Source organism: Coregonus clupeaformis, unplaced genomic scaffold (genome assembly GCF_020615455.1).
Source record: "Coregonus clupeaformis isolate EN_2021a unplaced genomic scaffold, ASM2061545v1 scaf0006, whole genome shotgun sequence".
NCBI lineage: Eukaryota > Metazoa > Chordata > Actinopteri > Salmoniformes > Salmonidae > Coregonus > Coregonus clupeaformis.
In genome coordinates this window covers 1,762,501-1,780,789 of record NW_025533461.1, presented here as the reverse complement: position 1 = coordinate 1,780,789, position 18,289 = coordinate 1,762,501, and the positions used below count along the sequence as shown (strand labels likewise).

Below are 18,289 nucleotides of genomic sequence, written 5' to 3'. Positions count from 1 at the left end.
TCCCCTGTCTCCACCCCCAGACCTCCCTGTCTCCACCCCAGACCTCCCTGTCTCCACCCCAGCACCAGACCTCCCTGTCTCCACCCCAGCCCCTCCCTGTCTCCACCCCAGCCCTCCCTGTCTCCACCCCAGACCTCCCTGTCTCCACCCCAGACCTCCCTGTCTCCACCCCAGCACCAGACCTCCCTGTCTCCACCCCAGCACCAGACCTCCCTGTCTCCACCCCAGCACCAGCCCCCCCTGTCTCCACCCCAGACCTCCCTGTCTCCACCCCAGACCTCCCTGTCTCCACCCCAGACCTCCCTGTCTCCACCCCAGACCTCCCTGTCTCCACCCCAGCCCCCCCTGTCTCCACCCCAGACCTCCCTGTCTCCACCCCAGACCTCCCTGTCTCCACCCCAGACCTCCCTGTCTCCACCCCAGACCTCCCTGTCTCCACCCCAGACCTCCCTGTCTCCACCCCAGACCTCCCTGTCTCCACCCCAGACCTCCCTGTCTCCACCCCAGACCTCCCTGTCTCCACCCCAGACCTCCCTGTCTCCACCCAGACCTCCCTGTCTCCACCCCAGCACCAGCCCCCCCTGTCTCCACCCCAGACCTCCCTGTCTCCACCCCAGACCTCCCTGTCTCCACCCCAGACCTCCCTGTCTCCACCCCAGACCTCCCTGCTCCTTGGCTTGTACTGAAACACTGGGAAACACATACAGTACATACAGGTAACAGGAGTACATACAGGTAACAGGAGAACCTACAGGTAACAGGAGTACATACAGGTAACAGGAGAACCTACAGGTAACAGGAGTACATACAGGTAACAGGAGTACATACAGGTAACAGGAGTACATACAGGTAACAGGAGTGCATACAGGTAACAGGAGTGCATACAGGTAACAGGAGTGCATACAGGTAACAGGAGTGCATACAGGTAACAGGAGTGCATACAGGTAACAGGAGTACATACAGGTAACAGGAGTACATACAGGTAACAGGAGTGCATACAGGTAACAGGAGTGCATACAGGTAACAGGAGTGCATACAGGTAACAGGAGTACATACAGGTAACAGGAGTACATACAGGTAACAGGAGTACCTACAGGTAACAGGAGTACCTACAGGTAACAGGAGTACATACAGGTAACAGGAGAACCTACAGGTAACAGGAGTACATACAGGTAACAGGAGTACATACAGGTAACAGGAGTACATACAGGTAACAGGAGTACATACAGGTAACAGGAGTACATACAGGTAACAGGAGTACCTACAGGTAACAGGAGTACATACAGGTAACAGGAGTACATACAGGTAACAGGAGTACATACAGGTAACAGGAGTACATACAGGTAACAGGAGAACATACAGGTAACAGGAGTACATACAGGTAGAAGGAGAACATACAGGTAACAGGAGTACATACAGGTAACAGGAGTACATACAGGTAACAGGAGTACATACAGGTAACAGGAGAACCTACAGGTAACAGGAGTACATACAGGTAACAGGAGTACCTACAGGTAACAGGAGAACATACAGGTAACAGGAGTACATACAGGTAACAGGAGTACATACAGGTAACAGGAGTACATACAGGTAACAGGAGTACATACAGGTAACAGGAGAACATACAGGTAACAGGAGTACATACAGGTAGAAGGAGAACATACAGGTAACAGGAGTACATACAGGTAACAGGAGTACATACAGGTAACAGGAGTACATACAGGTAACAGGAGAACCTACAGGTAACAGGAGTACATACAGGTAACAGGAGTACCTACAGGTAACAGGAGGGCATACAGGTAACAGGAGGGCATACAGGTAACAGGAGAACCTACAGGTAACAGGAGTACCTACAGGTAACAGGAGTACCTACAGGTAACAGGAGTACCTACAGGTAACAGGAGAACCTACAGGTAACAGGAGAACCTACAGGTAACAGGAGAACCTACAGGTAACAGGAGTACATACAGGTAACAGGAGTACCTACAGGTAACAGGAGAACATACAGGTAACAGGAGAACCTACAGGTAACAGGAGTACCTACAGGTAACAGGAGAACCTACAGGTAACAGGAGAACCTACAGGTAACAGGAGAACCTACAGGTAACAGGAGAACCTACAGGTAACAGGAGTACATACAGGTAACAGGAGTACCTACAGGTAACAGGAGAACCTACAGGTAACAGGAGTACATACAGGTAACAGGAGAACCTACAGGTAACAGGAGTACATACAGGTAACAGGAGTACCTACAGGTAACAGGAGTACATACAGGTAACAGGAGTACATACAGGTAACAGGAGTACATACAGGTAACAGGAGTACATACAGGTAACAGGAGAACCTACAGGTAACAGGAGTACATACAGGTAACAGGAGAACATACAGGTAACAGGAGTGCATACAGGTAACAGGAGAACCTACAGGTAACAGGAGAACCTACAGGTAACAGGAGTACATACAGGTAACAGGAGAACATACAGGTAACAGGAGTGCATACAGGTAACAGGAGAACCTACAGGTAACAGGAGTACATACAGGAGTACATACAGGTATCAGGAGAACATACAGGTAACAGGAGTGCATACAGGTAACAGGAGAACCTACAGGTAACAGGAGAACATACAGGTAACAGGAGTGCATACAGGTAACAGGAGAACCTACAGGTAACAGGAGTACATACAGGAGTACATACAGGTATCAACCCTGAGAACAGTGGAGCTTTTCCCCCTTGGTACAAAGTAATGAGCTTTTGAAAACAATGTGCCTTGTGTCTTTTCTGTCAATCGGTGTCATCTTGTTTCAGAAGTCAGGAACAACATGACCTAGTGGCTCTGAAGAGATCTGAGACACTTTTAAGATGAATGATTTGCTGTTCTATTAGTAATTTAGTATGTCTATGTTAAGAGTGTGTTCTTAGCCCTGAAGGCAACTGTGTGTGTGTGTGTGTTCAACATACGTGTGGGTTCTCTGTGTGTGTACAGAATGTTCTCATTAAGCCCCTGTTGCACTCTGAGCAGAGCTGTCTGTGCACCTCTCTCTCTCTCTCTCTCTCTCTCTCTCTCTCTCTCTCTCTCTCTCTCTCTCTTCTTCCCTCCATGCCCAGCCCTCTGAGCAGAGCTGTCTGTGCACCTCTCTCTCTCTCTCTCTCTTCTTCCCTCCATGCCCAGCCCTGTGCAGACAGTATTAATAGCTGTGCTGCCTGGTGCCCGTGGATGTAGCTGTTTTGTTTGACATCATGGCCCTCCTCCTCTCCTTCCTCCTCTCCCTCTACCCCCCCACCTCCTCCTCTCCCTCCCTGCCCTCCCTCCCTCTCCCCCCTCCCTCCCTCTCCCCCTCTCCCTCCTCCCTCCCTCTCCCCCTCTCCCTCCTCCCTCCCTCTCCCTCCTCCCTCTCTCTCCCCCCCCACTGCCTCCTCTCCTTCCTCCTCTCCCTCTACCCCCCCCACCTCCTCCTCTCCCTCCCTGCCCTCCCTCCCTCTCCCCCCCCTCCCTCCCTCTCCCCCTCTCCCTCCTCCCTCCCTCTCCCCTCTCCCTCCTCCCTCCCTCTCCCTCCTCCCTCCCTCTCCCCCTCTCCCTCCTCCCTCCCTCTCCCTCCTCCCTCCCTCTCCCCTCTCCCTCCTCCCTCTCCCTCTCCCTCCTCCCTCCCTCTCCCCCTCTCCCTCCTCCCTCCCTCTCCCCTCCTCCCTCCCTCTCCCCCCCTCCCTCTCCCTCCTCCCTCCTCCCTCCCTCTCCCCCCTCCCTCCCTCCTCCTCTCCTCCTCTCTCCAGTCTTGGAATGAAGCACAAGACCAGTTTCTTTTGGACAATAAAGTCATCTTGTATCTTCTTCTCTCAGCAGAGGCAAGCCTTCCAACGCTGACTTCCATAGTACCAAGGACCCTCGGGACCGTAGCCGCAGCCCCATGGTTCTCCATGGCAACCACCACCTGTACGCCCCCCACCACCACACGCCCAGCCTAGCCATGGACCAGCCTCTCGCCCTGACCAAAAATAACATGGATGCCGCCCGCACCTTTGTCATCTCACCCACCGTCAGCCCTGTGGAACGCCAGCAGGTAAGACTGGAGATGCGGGCAGCACACAACCGAATGAACACACTCTTTTCAGGGCTAAGAATATGCAGGTAGCAGTTGTCTTCAAACCCCACGCTAAATCCTGAACATGTTGTCTTTGTGTTTGTTTAGAATCGTCCGTCAGTGATAACATGCGCTCCAGCCAACAACCGTAACTGTAACCTGTCTCACAACGGCTGTTCCAACATCCTCCCTAGCAACTACAGCAGGAGACCAGCCAGCAGCTGTAAGTTACATAATACATATTATACCATACTACTACACATAAACAACTACCATAGACCAGCCAGCAGCTAACTATATCAGACAGCCTTATTAGGGAACAGTTGTTGTAAGGAATCAGATGTGGCCCACATGGGGGACTAGTCAGAAGGACACTATAGGGGTTAGCATGTGGTTTGGGATTAGCCCAGGGTGAAGTTTAAGGTTAAAACTAGTGCACTACATAGGAATGGGGTCTAGTGATGGTCTAGTGATGGGGTCTAGTGATGGGGTCTAGTGATGGGGTCTAGTGATGGGGTCTAGTGATGGTCTAGTGATGGTCTAGTGATGGTCTAGTGATGGTCTAGTGATGGTCTAGTGATGGGGTCTAGTGATGGGGTCTAGTGATGGGGTCTAGTCTCCTGAGTGGCGCAGTGGTCTAAGGCACTGCATCGCAGCGCTAGCTGTGCCACTAGAGATCCTGGTTCGAATCCAGGCTCTGTCGCAGCCGGCCGCGACCGGGAGACTCATGGGCGGCGCACAATTGGCCCAGCGTCATCCAGGGTAGGGGAGGGAATGGCCGGCAGGGATGTAGTTCAGTTGGTAGAGCATGGCGTTTGCAACGCCAGGGTTGTGGGTTCGATTCCCACGGGGGACCAGTATGAAAAATATAATAATAATATGTATTCACTAACTGTAAGTCGCTCTGGATAAGAGCGTCTGCTAAATGACTAAAATGTAAATGTAAATGTAGTGATGGGGTCTAGTGATGGGGTCTAGTGATGGGGTATAGTTATGGGGTCTAGTTATGGTCTAGTGATGGGGTCTAGTGATGGGGTCTAGTGATGGGGTATAGTGATGGGGTCTAGTTATGGTCTAGTGATGGGGTCTAGTGATGGGGTCTAGTGATGGGGTATAGTGATGGGGTCTAGTGATGGGGTATAGTGATGGGGTCTAGTTATGGTCTAGTGATGGGGTCTAGTGATGGGGTCTAGTGATGGGGTCTAGTGATGGGGTCTAGTGATGGGGTCTAGTGATGGGGTATAGTGATGGGGTCTAGTTATGGTCTAGTGATGGGGTCTAGTGATGGGGTCTAGTGATGGTCTAGTGATGGGGTCTAGTGATGGTCTAGTGATGGGGTCTAGTGATGGTCTAGTGATGGGGTCTAGTGATGGGGTCTAGTTATGGTCTAGTGATGGGGTCTAGTGATGGGGTCTAGTGATGGGGTCTAGTGATGGGGTCTAGTGATGGGGTCTAGTGATGGTCTAGTGATGGGGTCTAGTGATGGGGTCTAGTGATATAGTATGGTCTAGTGATGGGGTCTAGTGATGGGGTCTAGTGATGGGGTATAGTGATGGGGTCTAGTTATGGTCTAGTGATGGGGTCTAGTTATGGTCTAGTGATGGGGTCTAGTGATGGGGTCTAGTGATGGTCTAGTGATGGGATCTAGTGATGGGGTCTAGTGATGGGGTCTAGTTATGGTCTAGTGATGGGGTCTAGTGATGGGGTCTAGTGATGGGGTCTAGTGATGGGGTCTAGTGATGGGGTCTAGTGATGGGGTCTAGTGATGGGGTCTAGTGATGGTCTAGTGATGGTCTAGTGATGGTCTAGTGATGGGGTCTAGTGATGGGGTCTAGTGATGGGGTCTAGTGCAGTGCTATGTCACTGGAACTAAGCTATACCTCCACTGGGATTTTAGTTCTACCAGTTCCTCCAGACTGGACTGTTATGGAGCACAGCTTTATCTCTGACAGCAACCAGCCATTATGGATCACAGCTTTATCTCTGACAGCAACCAGCCATTATGGAACACAGCTTTATCTCTGACAGCAACCAGCCATTATGGATCACAGCTTTATCTCTGACAGCAACCAGCCATTATGGAACACAGCTTTATCTCTGACAGCAACCAGCCATTATGGAACACAGCTTTATCTCTGACAGCAACCAGCCATTATGGAACACAGCTTTATCTCTGACAGCAACCAGCCATTATGGAGCACAGCTTTATCTCTGACAGCAACCAGCCATTATGGATCACAGCTTTATCTCTGACAGCAACCAGCCATTATGGAGCACAGCTTTATCTCTGACAGCAACCAGCCATTATGGAACACAGCTTTATCTCTGACAGCAACCAGCCATTATGGATCACAGCTTTATCTCTGACAGCAACCAGCCATTATGGAACACAGCTTTATCTCTGACAGCAACCAGCCATTATGGAACACAGCTTTATCTCTGACAGCAACCAGCCATTATGGATCACAGCTTTATCTCTGACAGCAACCAGCCATTATGGAACACAGCTTTATCTCTGACAGCAACCAGCCATTATGGATCACAGCTTTATCTCTGACAGCAACCAGCCATTATGGAACACAGCTTTATCTCTGACAGCAACCAGCCATTATGGAACACAGCTTTATCTCTGACAGCAACCAGCCATTATGAAACACAGCTTTATCTCTGACAGCAACCGGCCATTATGAAACACAGCTTTATCTCTGACAGCAACCAGCCATTATGGAACACAGCTTTATCTCTGACAGCAACCAGCCATTATGAAACACAGCTTTATCTCTGACAGCAACCAGCCATTATGGAACACAGCTTTATCTCTGACAGCAACCAGCCATTATGAAACACAGCTTTATCTCTGACAGCAACCAGCCATTATGAAACATGTAATGGAGTAATGTCTAGATGTAATGGAGTTATAGATCTGTCTGTCTAGATGTCATGGAGTTATAGATCTGTCTGTCTAGATGTAATGGAGTTATAGATCTGTCTGTCTAGATGTAATGGAGTTATAGATCTGTCTGTCTAGATGTAATGGAGTTATAGCCCTCTCCTTTCGTCTCTCTTCCAGCCAACACGGCGTGTGTGGACCCGGTGATCGAGGAGCATTTCCGTCGCAGCCTGGGGAGGAACTACAAGCAGCCGGAACCCGTCACTAACTCTGTGTCCATCACCGGCTCTGTGGACGACCACTTCACCAAGGCCTTAGGAGAGACCTGGCTGCTGATCAAAGCCAAAGGAAGCTCCTCCTCCTCCCCTGACTCCTCCCCCAACAGTCACATGGTCAACCACAGCCACTCCCCATCCGTGGTGTCCTGAAGGGAGGGGCTTAGACTAAACTAGTCAGCACCAGCTAAAACCCCACCCCCGCCCCTCCTGCCCTGTCCATTGCTCACTGTAACACACCACAGGGCTGGTTGAACTGCCCTCCTGGAGAGATACTGGGTAGGCAGGGTCTATTTATTTTTGCTCCAGCCCTGTTGTAACTAACACCTGACTCAGCTAATCAATGTCCTGATGAGCAGCTCATGTAGTAGAATTCACGAGGCACCAAACTTGTTTTAATTTTTTTGTTGCAAAATGTTTTAGTTATAGTGTGCACTAATGAATACTACCCAGGTGTGTTTTAGAGCAGGGCTGGAGGAAAACCCTGTGTGTCCAATGGCTCTCCAGCCAGGAAGAGGGTTGGCCTTGGTCCCACTGCATGATTTAACCCTGCTGAGAGCTGTGCTAGCAGCTAGCGATATGACCATGTACGTAACCATGGAGTAGGCAGGCCTTTTCATTTGTCTGTATTTTGTTTTGAATTTACTTTTATTTTGAAGTAGGTATACATACTTCTTTCTGTTTGCATCATTGGATGCCCGAGATTTTGAAAAGAAAAGCTAAATGAGGAACGGTTTGTTTCTGTACTATGAGATGTGTGGATCTATATGGATTCAATATGGAGACGCATCATATCCAACCACATGCCTTCGCTACCAAAGACAACTCTGATGCAAATATGTCGCCCCTTTTTAAAAGAAAGAAAAAAACATTTTATTTCACCCATCCATTTCTTCCCTTCTTTCTATCTCTCTGCACTGTAAAGTATAGTTTGCTCCCTCCCCTCTCTCCTCTCCTCTCCTCTCCTCTCCTCTCCCTCTCCCTCTCCTCTCCTCTCCTCTCCTCTCCTCTCCTCTCCCTCTCCTCTCCTCTCCTCTCCCTCTCCTCTCCTCTCCTCTCCTCTCCTCCTCCTCTCCTCTCCTCTCCTCTCCTCTCTCTCCTCTCCTCTCCTCTCCTCTCCTCTCCTCTCTCCCTCTCCTCTCCTCTCCTCTCCTCTCCTCTCCTCTCCTCTCCTCTCCTCTCCTCTCCTTCCTGTATGTCAGTATGTGTATACTTGGAAAGAGAAGGCAGACCCTGATTTGCACTAATGTTGAGGGTTCTGAGGTTGCGTGTCAACCTCACGATGGATACACGTGACACATGCATTTACAAAATGATATAACAATGCTTTCGTACGTTTTAGAGGGCAAACTGATGACAACTGCTGACATTGACAGTTCCTGTGACATTGCGTTGCCATCTCCCTGCAGCACTGTGGTGTGATAGGTAGATTAAACCTCCTCTGGTGTGATTGGTCAAATAAAAGTAGTGCTTACAGAATAAGATGCATGTTTGTTTTTAAATAGCTGGTAACTATTCATGTTTATTAGACATTTCAATCTTAATACAATATACATTTTAGTTTTATTTTTATTCAGTAATGATAACAACAGTTGTAAATACATTTACTGCTGGTACAGTCAGACTCCATATTATTATGGTATCAGAGGAGAGCCTCCGGACAGGTCTTCTTTACTATTCTATATGATCAATTGGATTATAATCTAGAACAATAATATGATGTTTCCATAACGTTAATGTAATGTTTCTATAGCGTTATTAATCATCCCTGGATGCTACAGCGTTTTGTTTCGCATGACTGCAAAATGACCAAACAACCGGCCAGAGCGATCGTCCCCAGAGTCGACGTGAAAAAAAAAAACAGTTTCTGTCGAGATGTTTTTTTTTTATTTTGTGTTTTTTTTGACGTTGTTGTTTCTTGTTTCTACGTCTCTGATGAACAACTGTATTGCGTAGTGGTACCTTATGAGCGCAACACGTTGAAAAGACGTCTTTCAACCAATGTTTTGCTCACTGGGTAGGTAGGCTGCTGCAGCTTTGTGAAACTGACTTGTTTTAATAACTCCTTCATTACCTGGCAGCATACATTCCTTCCGATAGGGAACGTAGTACAGCTGTTGCATTCTTCTTTATCAGTATCAGTAGAGCTACTAACTTAGTAACGGAAGGGTGGTGATTAGGATTAGCAAAATTCCATGGAAACTTTCAGAAGATATCTAGATTTTTCCGGAAATCCTGGTTGGAAGATTCTAGAAAATCCGGGAATCCTCCAACCAACCAGAATTACTAGAAAACCTGAGAAAAGTAACCGGAAAGGTGCAACTCTAAGTGGGTGATTCTGATAATTATAAGGTGACGGAACACATTAAAGCGCTAGGGTTTATGACGCACTCTCCATCTTAACGCTTTTAAAGCCCTGTGTATATATATACAGTGGGGAGAAGAAGTATTTGATACACTGCCGATTTTGCAGGTTTTCCTACTTACAAAGCATGTAGAGGTCTGTAATTTTTATCATAGGTACACTTCAACTGTGAGAGACGGAATCTTAAACAAAAATCCAGAAAATCACATTGTATGATTTTTAAGTAATTAATTTGCATTTTATTGCATGACATAAGTATTTGATCACCTACCAACCAGTAAGAATTCCGGCTCTCACAGACCTGTTAGTTTTTCTTTAAGAAGCCCTCCTGTTCTCCACTCATTACCTGTATTAACTGCACCTGTTTGAACTCGTTACCTGTATAAAAGACACCTGTCCACACACTCAATCAAACAGACTCCAACCTCTCCACAATGGCCAAGACCAGAGAGCTGTGTAAGGACATCAGGGATACAATTGTAGACCTGCACAAGGCTGGGATGGGCTACAGGACAATAGGCAAGCAGCTTGGTGAGAAGGCAACAACTGTTGGCGCAATTATTAGAAAATGGAAGAAGTTCAAGATGACGGTCAATCACCCTCTGTCTGGGGCTCCATGCAAGATCTCACCTCGTGGGGCATCAATGATCATGAGGAAGGTGAGGGATCAGCCCAGAACTACACGGCAGGACCTGGTCAATGACCTGAAGAGAGCTGGGACCACAGTCTCAAAGAAAACCATTAGTAACACACTACGCCGTCATGGATTAAAATCCTGCAGCGCACGCAAGGTCCCCCTGCTCAAGCCAGCGCATGTCCAGGCCCGTCTGAAGTTTGCCAATGACCATCTGGATGATCCAGAGGAGGAATGGGAGAAGGTCATGTGGTCTGATGAGACAAAAATAGAGATTTTTGGTCTAAACTCCACTCGCCGTGTTTGGAGGAAGAAGAAGGATGAGTACAACCCCAAGAACACCATCCCAACTGTGAAGCATGGAGGTGGAAACATCATTATTTGGGGATGCTTTTCTGCAAAGGGGACAGGACGACTGCACCGTATTGAGGGGAGGATGGATGGGGCCATGTACCGCGAGATCTTGGCCAACAACCTCCTTCCCTCAGTAAGAGCATTGAAGATGGGTCGTGGCTGGGTCTTCCAGCATGACAACGACCCGAAACACACAGACAGGGCAACTAAGGAGTGGCTCCGTAAGAAGCATCTCAAGGTCCTGGAGTGGCCTAGCCAGTCTCCAGACCTGAACCCAATAGAACATCTTTGGAGGGAGCTGAAAGTCCATATTGCCCAGCGACAGCCCCGAAACCTGAAGGATCTGCAGAAGGTCTGTATGGAGGAGTGGGCCAAAATCCCTGCTGCAGTGTGTGCAAACCTGGTCAAGACCTACAGGAAACGTATGATCTCTGTAATTGCAAACAAAGGTTTCTGAACCAAATATTAAGTTCTGCTTTTCTGATGTATCAAATACTTAAGTCATGCAATAAAATGCAAATTAATTACTTAAAAATCATACAATGTGATTTTCTGGATTTTTGTTTTAGATTCCGTCTCTCACAGTTGAAGTGTACCTATGATAAAAATTACAGACCTCTACATGCTTTGTAAGTAGGAAAACCTGTGAAATCGGCAGTGTATCAAATACTTGTTCTCCCCACTGTATATATACGGCTCCTATACATTCCGTCATCCCGACACAAATCCATAGTCAATGTAACGATGTTCATATCCGAGGCCAGGCGTCATAAATGGAACCCTGCTCCCAATGTAAAGCTTGACGCTTTTCTCGAGTTTTGTCTGGCCAAACGTCGTGCACGGTAGATGGAATAGGGCTCCATTTGGAACGGCCTATACCATATTCTCTCATAGCCAGGATGCAGCTGCCAGTCAGTTGATGATATTATTATTATTATTATTATTATTATTATTATTATTATTATTGACTTTAATCTGAGGTCAGATTTAAAAACAAAAAAACCTACAACAAAAACTAATGTGTAGTTCTTCACAGATGACTGGTTGATTTTTATTTTTTTTGCTTTGTGCTTTACTGTAAATGTTATTTCTTGACACATTATTATGAGAACTAAAACGTTGATATTGTCATGAAATTAATTGTCATTAATAATGTATGAACAGAGAGGGAAGGGGCGTAGTGTCCCGAGGTCATTTTATTATAAAAACACACGTCACTACCGTAACTCTAGGTAAACGTAGGGTGGCACATTTCCGGTAACCTGGGAAGTTATGGAAAGTTACCAGAATTTTGCAACCCTAATTTGGAGGCTGTCACTCGTTCTGCTTTGGCAACACAATTCGCTGTAGGAACATCACTTCAAAAGAAAACTTGTTAAATATAGGTAACTATAAGACCATCGTTACGCTGTGCGTAACGATTGTACAGAGAAAATAAAATTGTAGGTATTTTCTGAGGATCAATTTGTTAATGACATGTAGCTATTTAATTTTCCCTTTTTTTTTTTTTTTTTTTTTTGTAAAAAAAAAAAGTTGATCTTTTTTTTTTTTTTTTTGATTTCTTCTTTTAAAAGGTTAAAGTGCAGGGACACAGTAATCATATGAAAACACTGCGTTGATGATAGTCACCTGTGTGTTATGACAGTTATAATGCTGAATCAAGGCTACTCAGCAGACACTCTACAAAGGCATTGGACTTAGGATATGTCCCAAATGACACCCTATTCCCTATATAGTACGATACAGAGGTCAAAACTAGTGCACTAAATAGGGAATGGTGTCATTTGGGACATTAACAAAAAGTGCTTTTTTATTCAACCATTTTGAGACAATGGAACAAAAGATCTTTGTCATCCATCTTGTTTGTGATAGGCAAATCTAGATCCAACCAGTACTGTATTAGCTATGTTATTTAATGGTAAATCCCAGGAAGACTGGCTGTGTGCTTCCAGATCAACACCGGTGTCTGAAATGGCACCCTTTTCTCCAAGATAGTGCACTATATAGGGAATTGGGTGCCGTTTCGGATGCAACCGTCAAATTCCTTCACTTGGAAGCTGCCGTCAACATTGTAATACATAGTAGTACTATGTAGTAGTGTAGTAGTACTATGTAGTAGTATTATAGTAGTACGTGTTGTACAACATAGGACTATGTTATTGTACTCTTCAAACTGTAAATCTGTATTAAACCTTCATTTTGTTCCTCTTATATAAAAAAGGTTTTTGTACTTAAGTAGCCTCAATGAACAATAAAGTGCTCTTAAACGGCAAGTCTGTCTGGTCACTCATGTTATAACTGTTATTATCAATAGTTTATTACTCTTATTTCTACATTATTAGTATGTTATGAGTTATTATATATATATATATATATATATATATACAGTGAGGTAAAAAAGTATTTGATCCCCTGCTGATTTTGTACGTTTGCCCACTGACAAAGAAATGATCAGTCTATAATTTTAATGGTAGGTTTATTTGAACAGTGAGAGACAGAATAACAACAAAACAATCCAGAAAAACGCATGTAAAAAATGTTATAAATTGATTTGCATTTTAATGAGGGGAAATAAGTATTTGACCCCTCTGCAAAACATGACTTAGTACTTGGTGGCAAAACCCTTGTTGGCAATCACAGAGGTCAGACGTTTCTTGTAGTTGGCCACAAGGTTTGCACACATCTCAGGAGAGATTTTGTCCCACTCCTCTTTGCAGATCTTCTCCAAGTCATTAAGGTTTCGAGGCTGACGTTTGGCAACTCGAACCTTCAGCTCCCTCCACAGATTTTCTATGGGATTAAGGTCTGGAGACTGGCTAGGCCACTCCAGGACCTTAATGTGCTTCTTCTTGAGCCATTCCTTTGTTGCCTTGGCCATGTGTTTTGGGTCATTGTCATGCTGGAATACCAATCCACGACCCATTTTCAATGCCCTGGCTGAGGGAAGGAGGTTCTCACCCAAGATTTGACGGTACATGGCCCCGTCCATCGTCCCTTTGATGCGGTGAAGTTGTCCTGTCCCCTTAACAGAAAAACACCCCCAAAGCATAATGTTTCCACCTCCATGTTTGACGGTGGGGATGGTGTTCTTGGGGTCATAGGCAGCATTCCTCCTCCTCCAAACACGGCGAGTTGAGTTGATGCCAAAGAGCTCGATTTAGGTCTCATCTGACCACAACACTTTCACCCAGTTCTCCTCTGAATCATTCAGATGTTCATTGGCAAACTTCAGACGGCCCTGTATATGTGCTTTCTTGAGCAGGGGGACCTTTGCGGGCGCTGCAGGATTTCAGTCCTTCACGGCGTAGTGTGTTACCAATTGTTTTCTTGGTGACTATGGTCCCAGCTGCCTTGAGATCATTGACAAGATCCTCCCGTGTAGTTCTGGGCTGATTCCTCACTGTTCTCATGATCATTGCAACTCCACGAGGTGAGATCTTGCATGGAGCCCCAGGCCGAGGGAGATTGACAGTTCTTTTGGGTTTCTTCCATTTGCGAATAATCGCACCAACTGTTGTCACCTTCTCACCAAGCTGCTTGGCGATGGTCTTGTAGCCCATTCCAGCCTTGTGTAGGTCTACAATCTTGTCCCTGACATCCTTGGAGAGCTCTTTGGTCTTGGTCGTGGTAGAGAGTTTGGAATCTGATTGATTGATTGCTTCTGTGGACAGGTGTCTTTTATACAGGTAACAAACTGAGATTAGGAGCACTCCCTTTAAGAGTGTGCTCCTAATCTCAGCTCGTTACCTGTATAAAAGACACCTGGGAGCCAGAAATCTTTCTGATTGAGAGGGGGTCAAATACTTATTTCCCTCATTAAAATGAAAATCAATTTATAACATTTTTGACATGCATTTTTCTGGATTTTTTTGTTGTTATTCTGTCTCTCACTGTTCAAATAAACCTACCATTAAAATTATAGACTGATCATGTCTTTGTCAGTGGGCAAACGTACAAAATCAGCAGGGGATCAAATACTTTTTTCCCTCACTGTGTGTGTGTGTATATATATATATATTTTTTTTATTGGTGGTTGATATACATCTAGCCACAGTAGATTAAATAAAACACACAACATCCATACAGGAAACCTTTAATTTATTGATTTACATGTCATCCAATTTAAGTCAGATATAGCTAAAAAAGCTGTTACAAAAAGTATCTGATAAACATGACTAAATATGAAAATGTACTGAGTATGTAGTATGGTGGTGAGTTCACACATACACATATATACACATATATATATACAGTTGAAGTCGAAAGTTTACATACACCTTAGCCAAATACATTTAAACTCAGTTTTTCACAATTCCTGACATTTAATCCCCCACAGCATAATGACCATCGTTATGTTTGGAGGAAAAAGGCGAAGAACACATTTACATTTACATTTTAGTCATTTAGCAGACGCTCTTATCCAGAGCGACTTACAGTTAGTGAATGCATACATGTTTTTTGTTTTATGTATTTTTTTCATACTGGCCCCCCGTGGGAAAAGAACCCACATCCCTGCCGGCCAAACCCTCCCCTACCTTGGACGACGCTGGACCAATTGTGCGCTGCCCATCGGTCTCCCGGTCGCGGCCGGCTGCGACAGAGCCTGGACTCGAACCAGGATCTCTAGTGGCACAGCTAGCACTGCGATGCAGTGCCTTAGACCACTGGCCCACTCGGGAAACAAATCCCAACCGTGAAGCACGGGGGTGGCAGCATCATGCTGTGGGGGTGCTTTGCTGCAGGATGGACTGGTGCACTTCACAAAATAGATGGCATCATGAGGAAGGAAAATTATGTGGATATATTGAAGCAACATCTCAAGACATCAGTCAGGAAGTTAAAGCTTGGTCGCAAAGGGTCTTCCAAATGGACACTGACACCAAGCATACTTCCAAAGTTGTGGCAAAATGGCTTAAGGACAACAAAGTCAAGGTATTGGAGTGGCCATCACAAAGCCCTGACCTCAATCCTATAGAAACTTTGTGGGCAGAACTGAAAAAGGGTGTGCGAGCAAGGAGGCCTACAAACCTGACTCAGTTACACCAGCTCTGTCAGGAGGAATGGGCCAAAATTCACCCAATTTATTGTGGGAAGCTTGTGGAAGGCTACCCGAAACGTTTGACCCAAGTTAAACAATTTAAAGGCAATGCTAACAAATACTAATTGAGTGTATGTAAACTTCTGACCCACTGGGAATGTGATGAAAGAAATAAAAGCTGAAATAAATAATTATCTCAACTATTATTCTGACATTTCACATTCTTAAAATAAAGTGGTGATACTAACTGACCTAAGACAGGAATTTTTACTTGGATTATATGTCATGAATTGTGAAAAAACAGAGTTTAAATGTATTTGGCTAAGGTGTATGTAAACTTCAGACTTCAACTGTATATATATATATATATATATACACATACATACACACACACACACACAGTATCCAGCTTATTAAGTACACCCATCTAGTACCGGGTCGGGAACCACTTTGCCTCTAGAACAGCCTGAATTCTTCGGGGCATGGAAACGTTGCTCAATTGGTATCAAGAGGGACCTAACGTGTGCCAGGAAAACATTCCCCACACCATCACACCACCAGCCACCAGCCTGTACCGTTGACACCAGGCAGGATGGGGGCCATGGACTCACGCTGCTTACGCTAAATCCTGACTCTGCCATCAGCATGAAGCAACAGGAACCAGGATACGTCGGACCAGGCGATGTTTTTCCACTCCTCAGTTGTCCGGTGTTGGTGATGGCGTGCCCACTGGAGCCGCTTCTTCTTGTTTTTAGCTGATAGGAGTGGAACCCGGTGTGGTCGTCTGCTGCAATAGTCCATCTGTGACAAGGATCGACGAGTTGTGTGTTCCTAGATGCCATTCTGGACACCACTGTTGTACTGCGCTGTTAAATTCTCTCCAGCTCAGGGCTCCAGCTGTGCATGTGGTTTGCTAACTTTCTAGCTAAGTGGCTTGATGGCGAGACCAAGCGTCTTGTCTACAGCAGAGACCGTTGATCCTGTCCTGGATCCAGATCGCTGCCATCTTATACTGGTTTTGTGCGTGCAGCAGACTGCGAATAGCAGTACTAATCTACCATGTCCTTTTCAGATGGTTGTAGAACTTTATTAGCTGACCGTATCAGTGGCATACATAACAAACACCAACTGGGTTTTACTAAATAATAGTGAAGGCCATTGTATTCTTAACTGACCAGATGACCTACAGTTAGAGATTAGAAGACATGACCTACAGTTAGAGATTAGAAGAGATGACCTACAGTTAGAGATTAGAAGACATGACCTACAGTTAGAGATTAGAAGAGATGACCTACAGTTAGAGATTAGAAGAAATGACCTACAGTTAGAGAGTAGAAGAGATGACCTACAGTTAGAGATTAGAAGAGATGACCTACAGTTAGAGATTAGAAGAGATGACCTACAGTTAGAGATTAGAAGAGATGACCTACAGTTAGAGATGAGAAGACATGACCTACAGTTAGAGATTAGAAGAGATGACCTACAGTTAGAGATTAGAAGAGATGACCTACAGTTAGAGATTAGAAGAGATGACCTACAGTTAGAGATTAGAAGAGATGACCTACAGTTAGAGATTAGAAGAGATGACCTACAGTTAGAGATTAGAAGAGATGACCTACAGTTAGAGATTAGAAGAGATGACCTACAGTTAGAGATTAGAAGAGATGACCTACGGTTAGAGATTAGAAGAGATGACCTACAGTTAGAGATTAGATGAGATGACCTACAGTTAGAGATTAGATGAGATGACCTACAGTTAGAGATTAGAAGAGATGACCTACAGTTAGAGAGTAGAAGAGATGACCTACAGTTAGAGATTAGAAGAGATGACCTACAGTTAGAGATTAGAAGAGATGACCTACAGTTAGAGATTAGAAGAGATGACCTACAGTTAGAGATGAGAAGACATGACCTACAGTTAGAGATTAGAAGAGATGACCTACAGTTAGAGATTAGAAGAGATGACCTACAGTTAGAGATTAGAAGAGATGACCTACAGTTAGAGATTAGAAGAGATGACCTACAGTTAGAGATTAGAAGAGATTACCTACAGTTAGAGATTAGAAGAGATGACCTACAGTTAGAGATTAGAAGAGATGACCTACAGTTAGAGATTAGAAGAGATGACCTACGGTTAGAGATTAGAAGAGATTACCTACAGTTAGAGATGAGATGACCTACAGTTAGAGATTAGATGAGATGACCTACAGTTAGAGATTAGAAGAGATGACCTACAGTTAGAGAGTAGAAGAGATGACCTACAGTTAGAGATTAGAAGAGATGACCTACAGTTAGAGATTAGAAGAGATGACCTACAGTTAGAGATTAGAAGAGATGACCTACAGTTAGAGATGAGAAGACATGACCTACAGTTAGAGATTAGAAGAGATGACCTACAGTTAGAGATTAGAAGAGATGACCTACAGTTAGAGATTAGAAGAGATGACCTACAGTTAGAGATTAGAAGAGATGACCTACAGTTAGAGATTAGAAGAGATTACCTACAGTTAGAGATTAGAAGAGATGACCTACAGTTAGAGATTAGAAGAGATGACCTACAGTTAGAGATTAGAAGAGATGACCTACGGTTAGAGATTAGAAGAGATTACCTACAGTTAGAGATGAGATGACCTACAGTTAGAGATTAGATGAGATG

At 45.2% G+C, this 18,289-nt stretch overlaps 1 protein-coding gene across 2 annotated transcripts in view; it reads left to right on the top strand.

The window, feature by feature from the left end:
• The window catches only part of LOC121574697 (transcription cofactor vestigial-like protein 4), a 95,819-nt gene extending 87,649 nt beyond the window's left edge, over positions 1-8,170 (top strand). For both annotated transcript variants that reach the window (XM_041887235.2, XM_041887234.2), the window contains 3 exons: positions 3,837-4,056; positions 4,186-4,300; positions 7,148-8,170. In XM_041887235.2, the coding sequence (XP_041743169.2) occupies positions 3,837-4,056; positions 4,186-4,300; positions 7,148-7,395 (583 nt within the window). In that variant the 3' untranslated portion in view covers positions 7,396-8,170. The remainder of the gene's footprint in view (positions 1-3,836; positions 4,057-4,185; positions 4,301-7,147) is intronic.
• Positions 8,171-18,289: the final 10,119 nt, after the last annotated feature.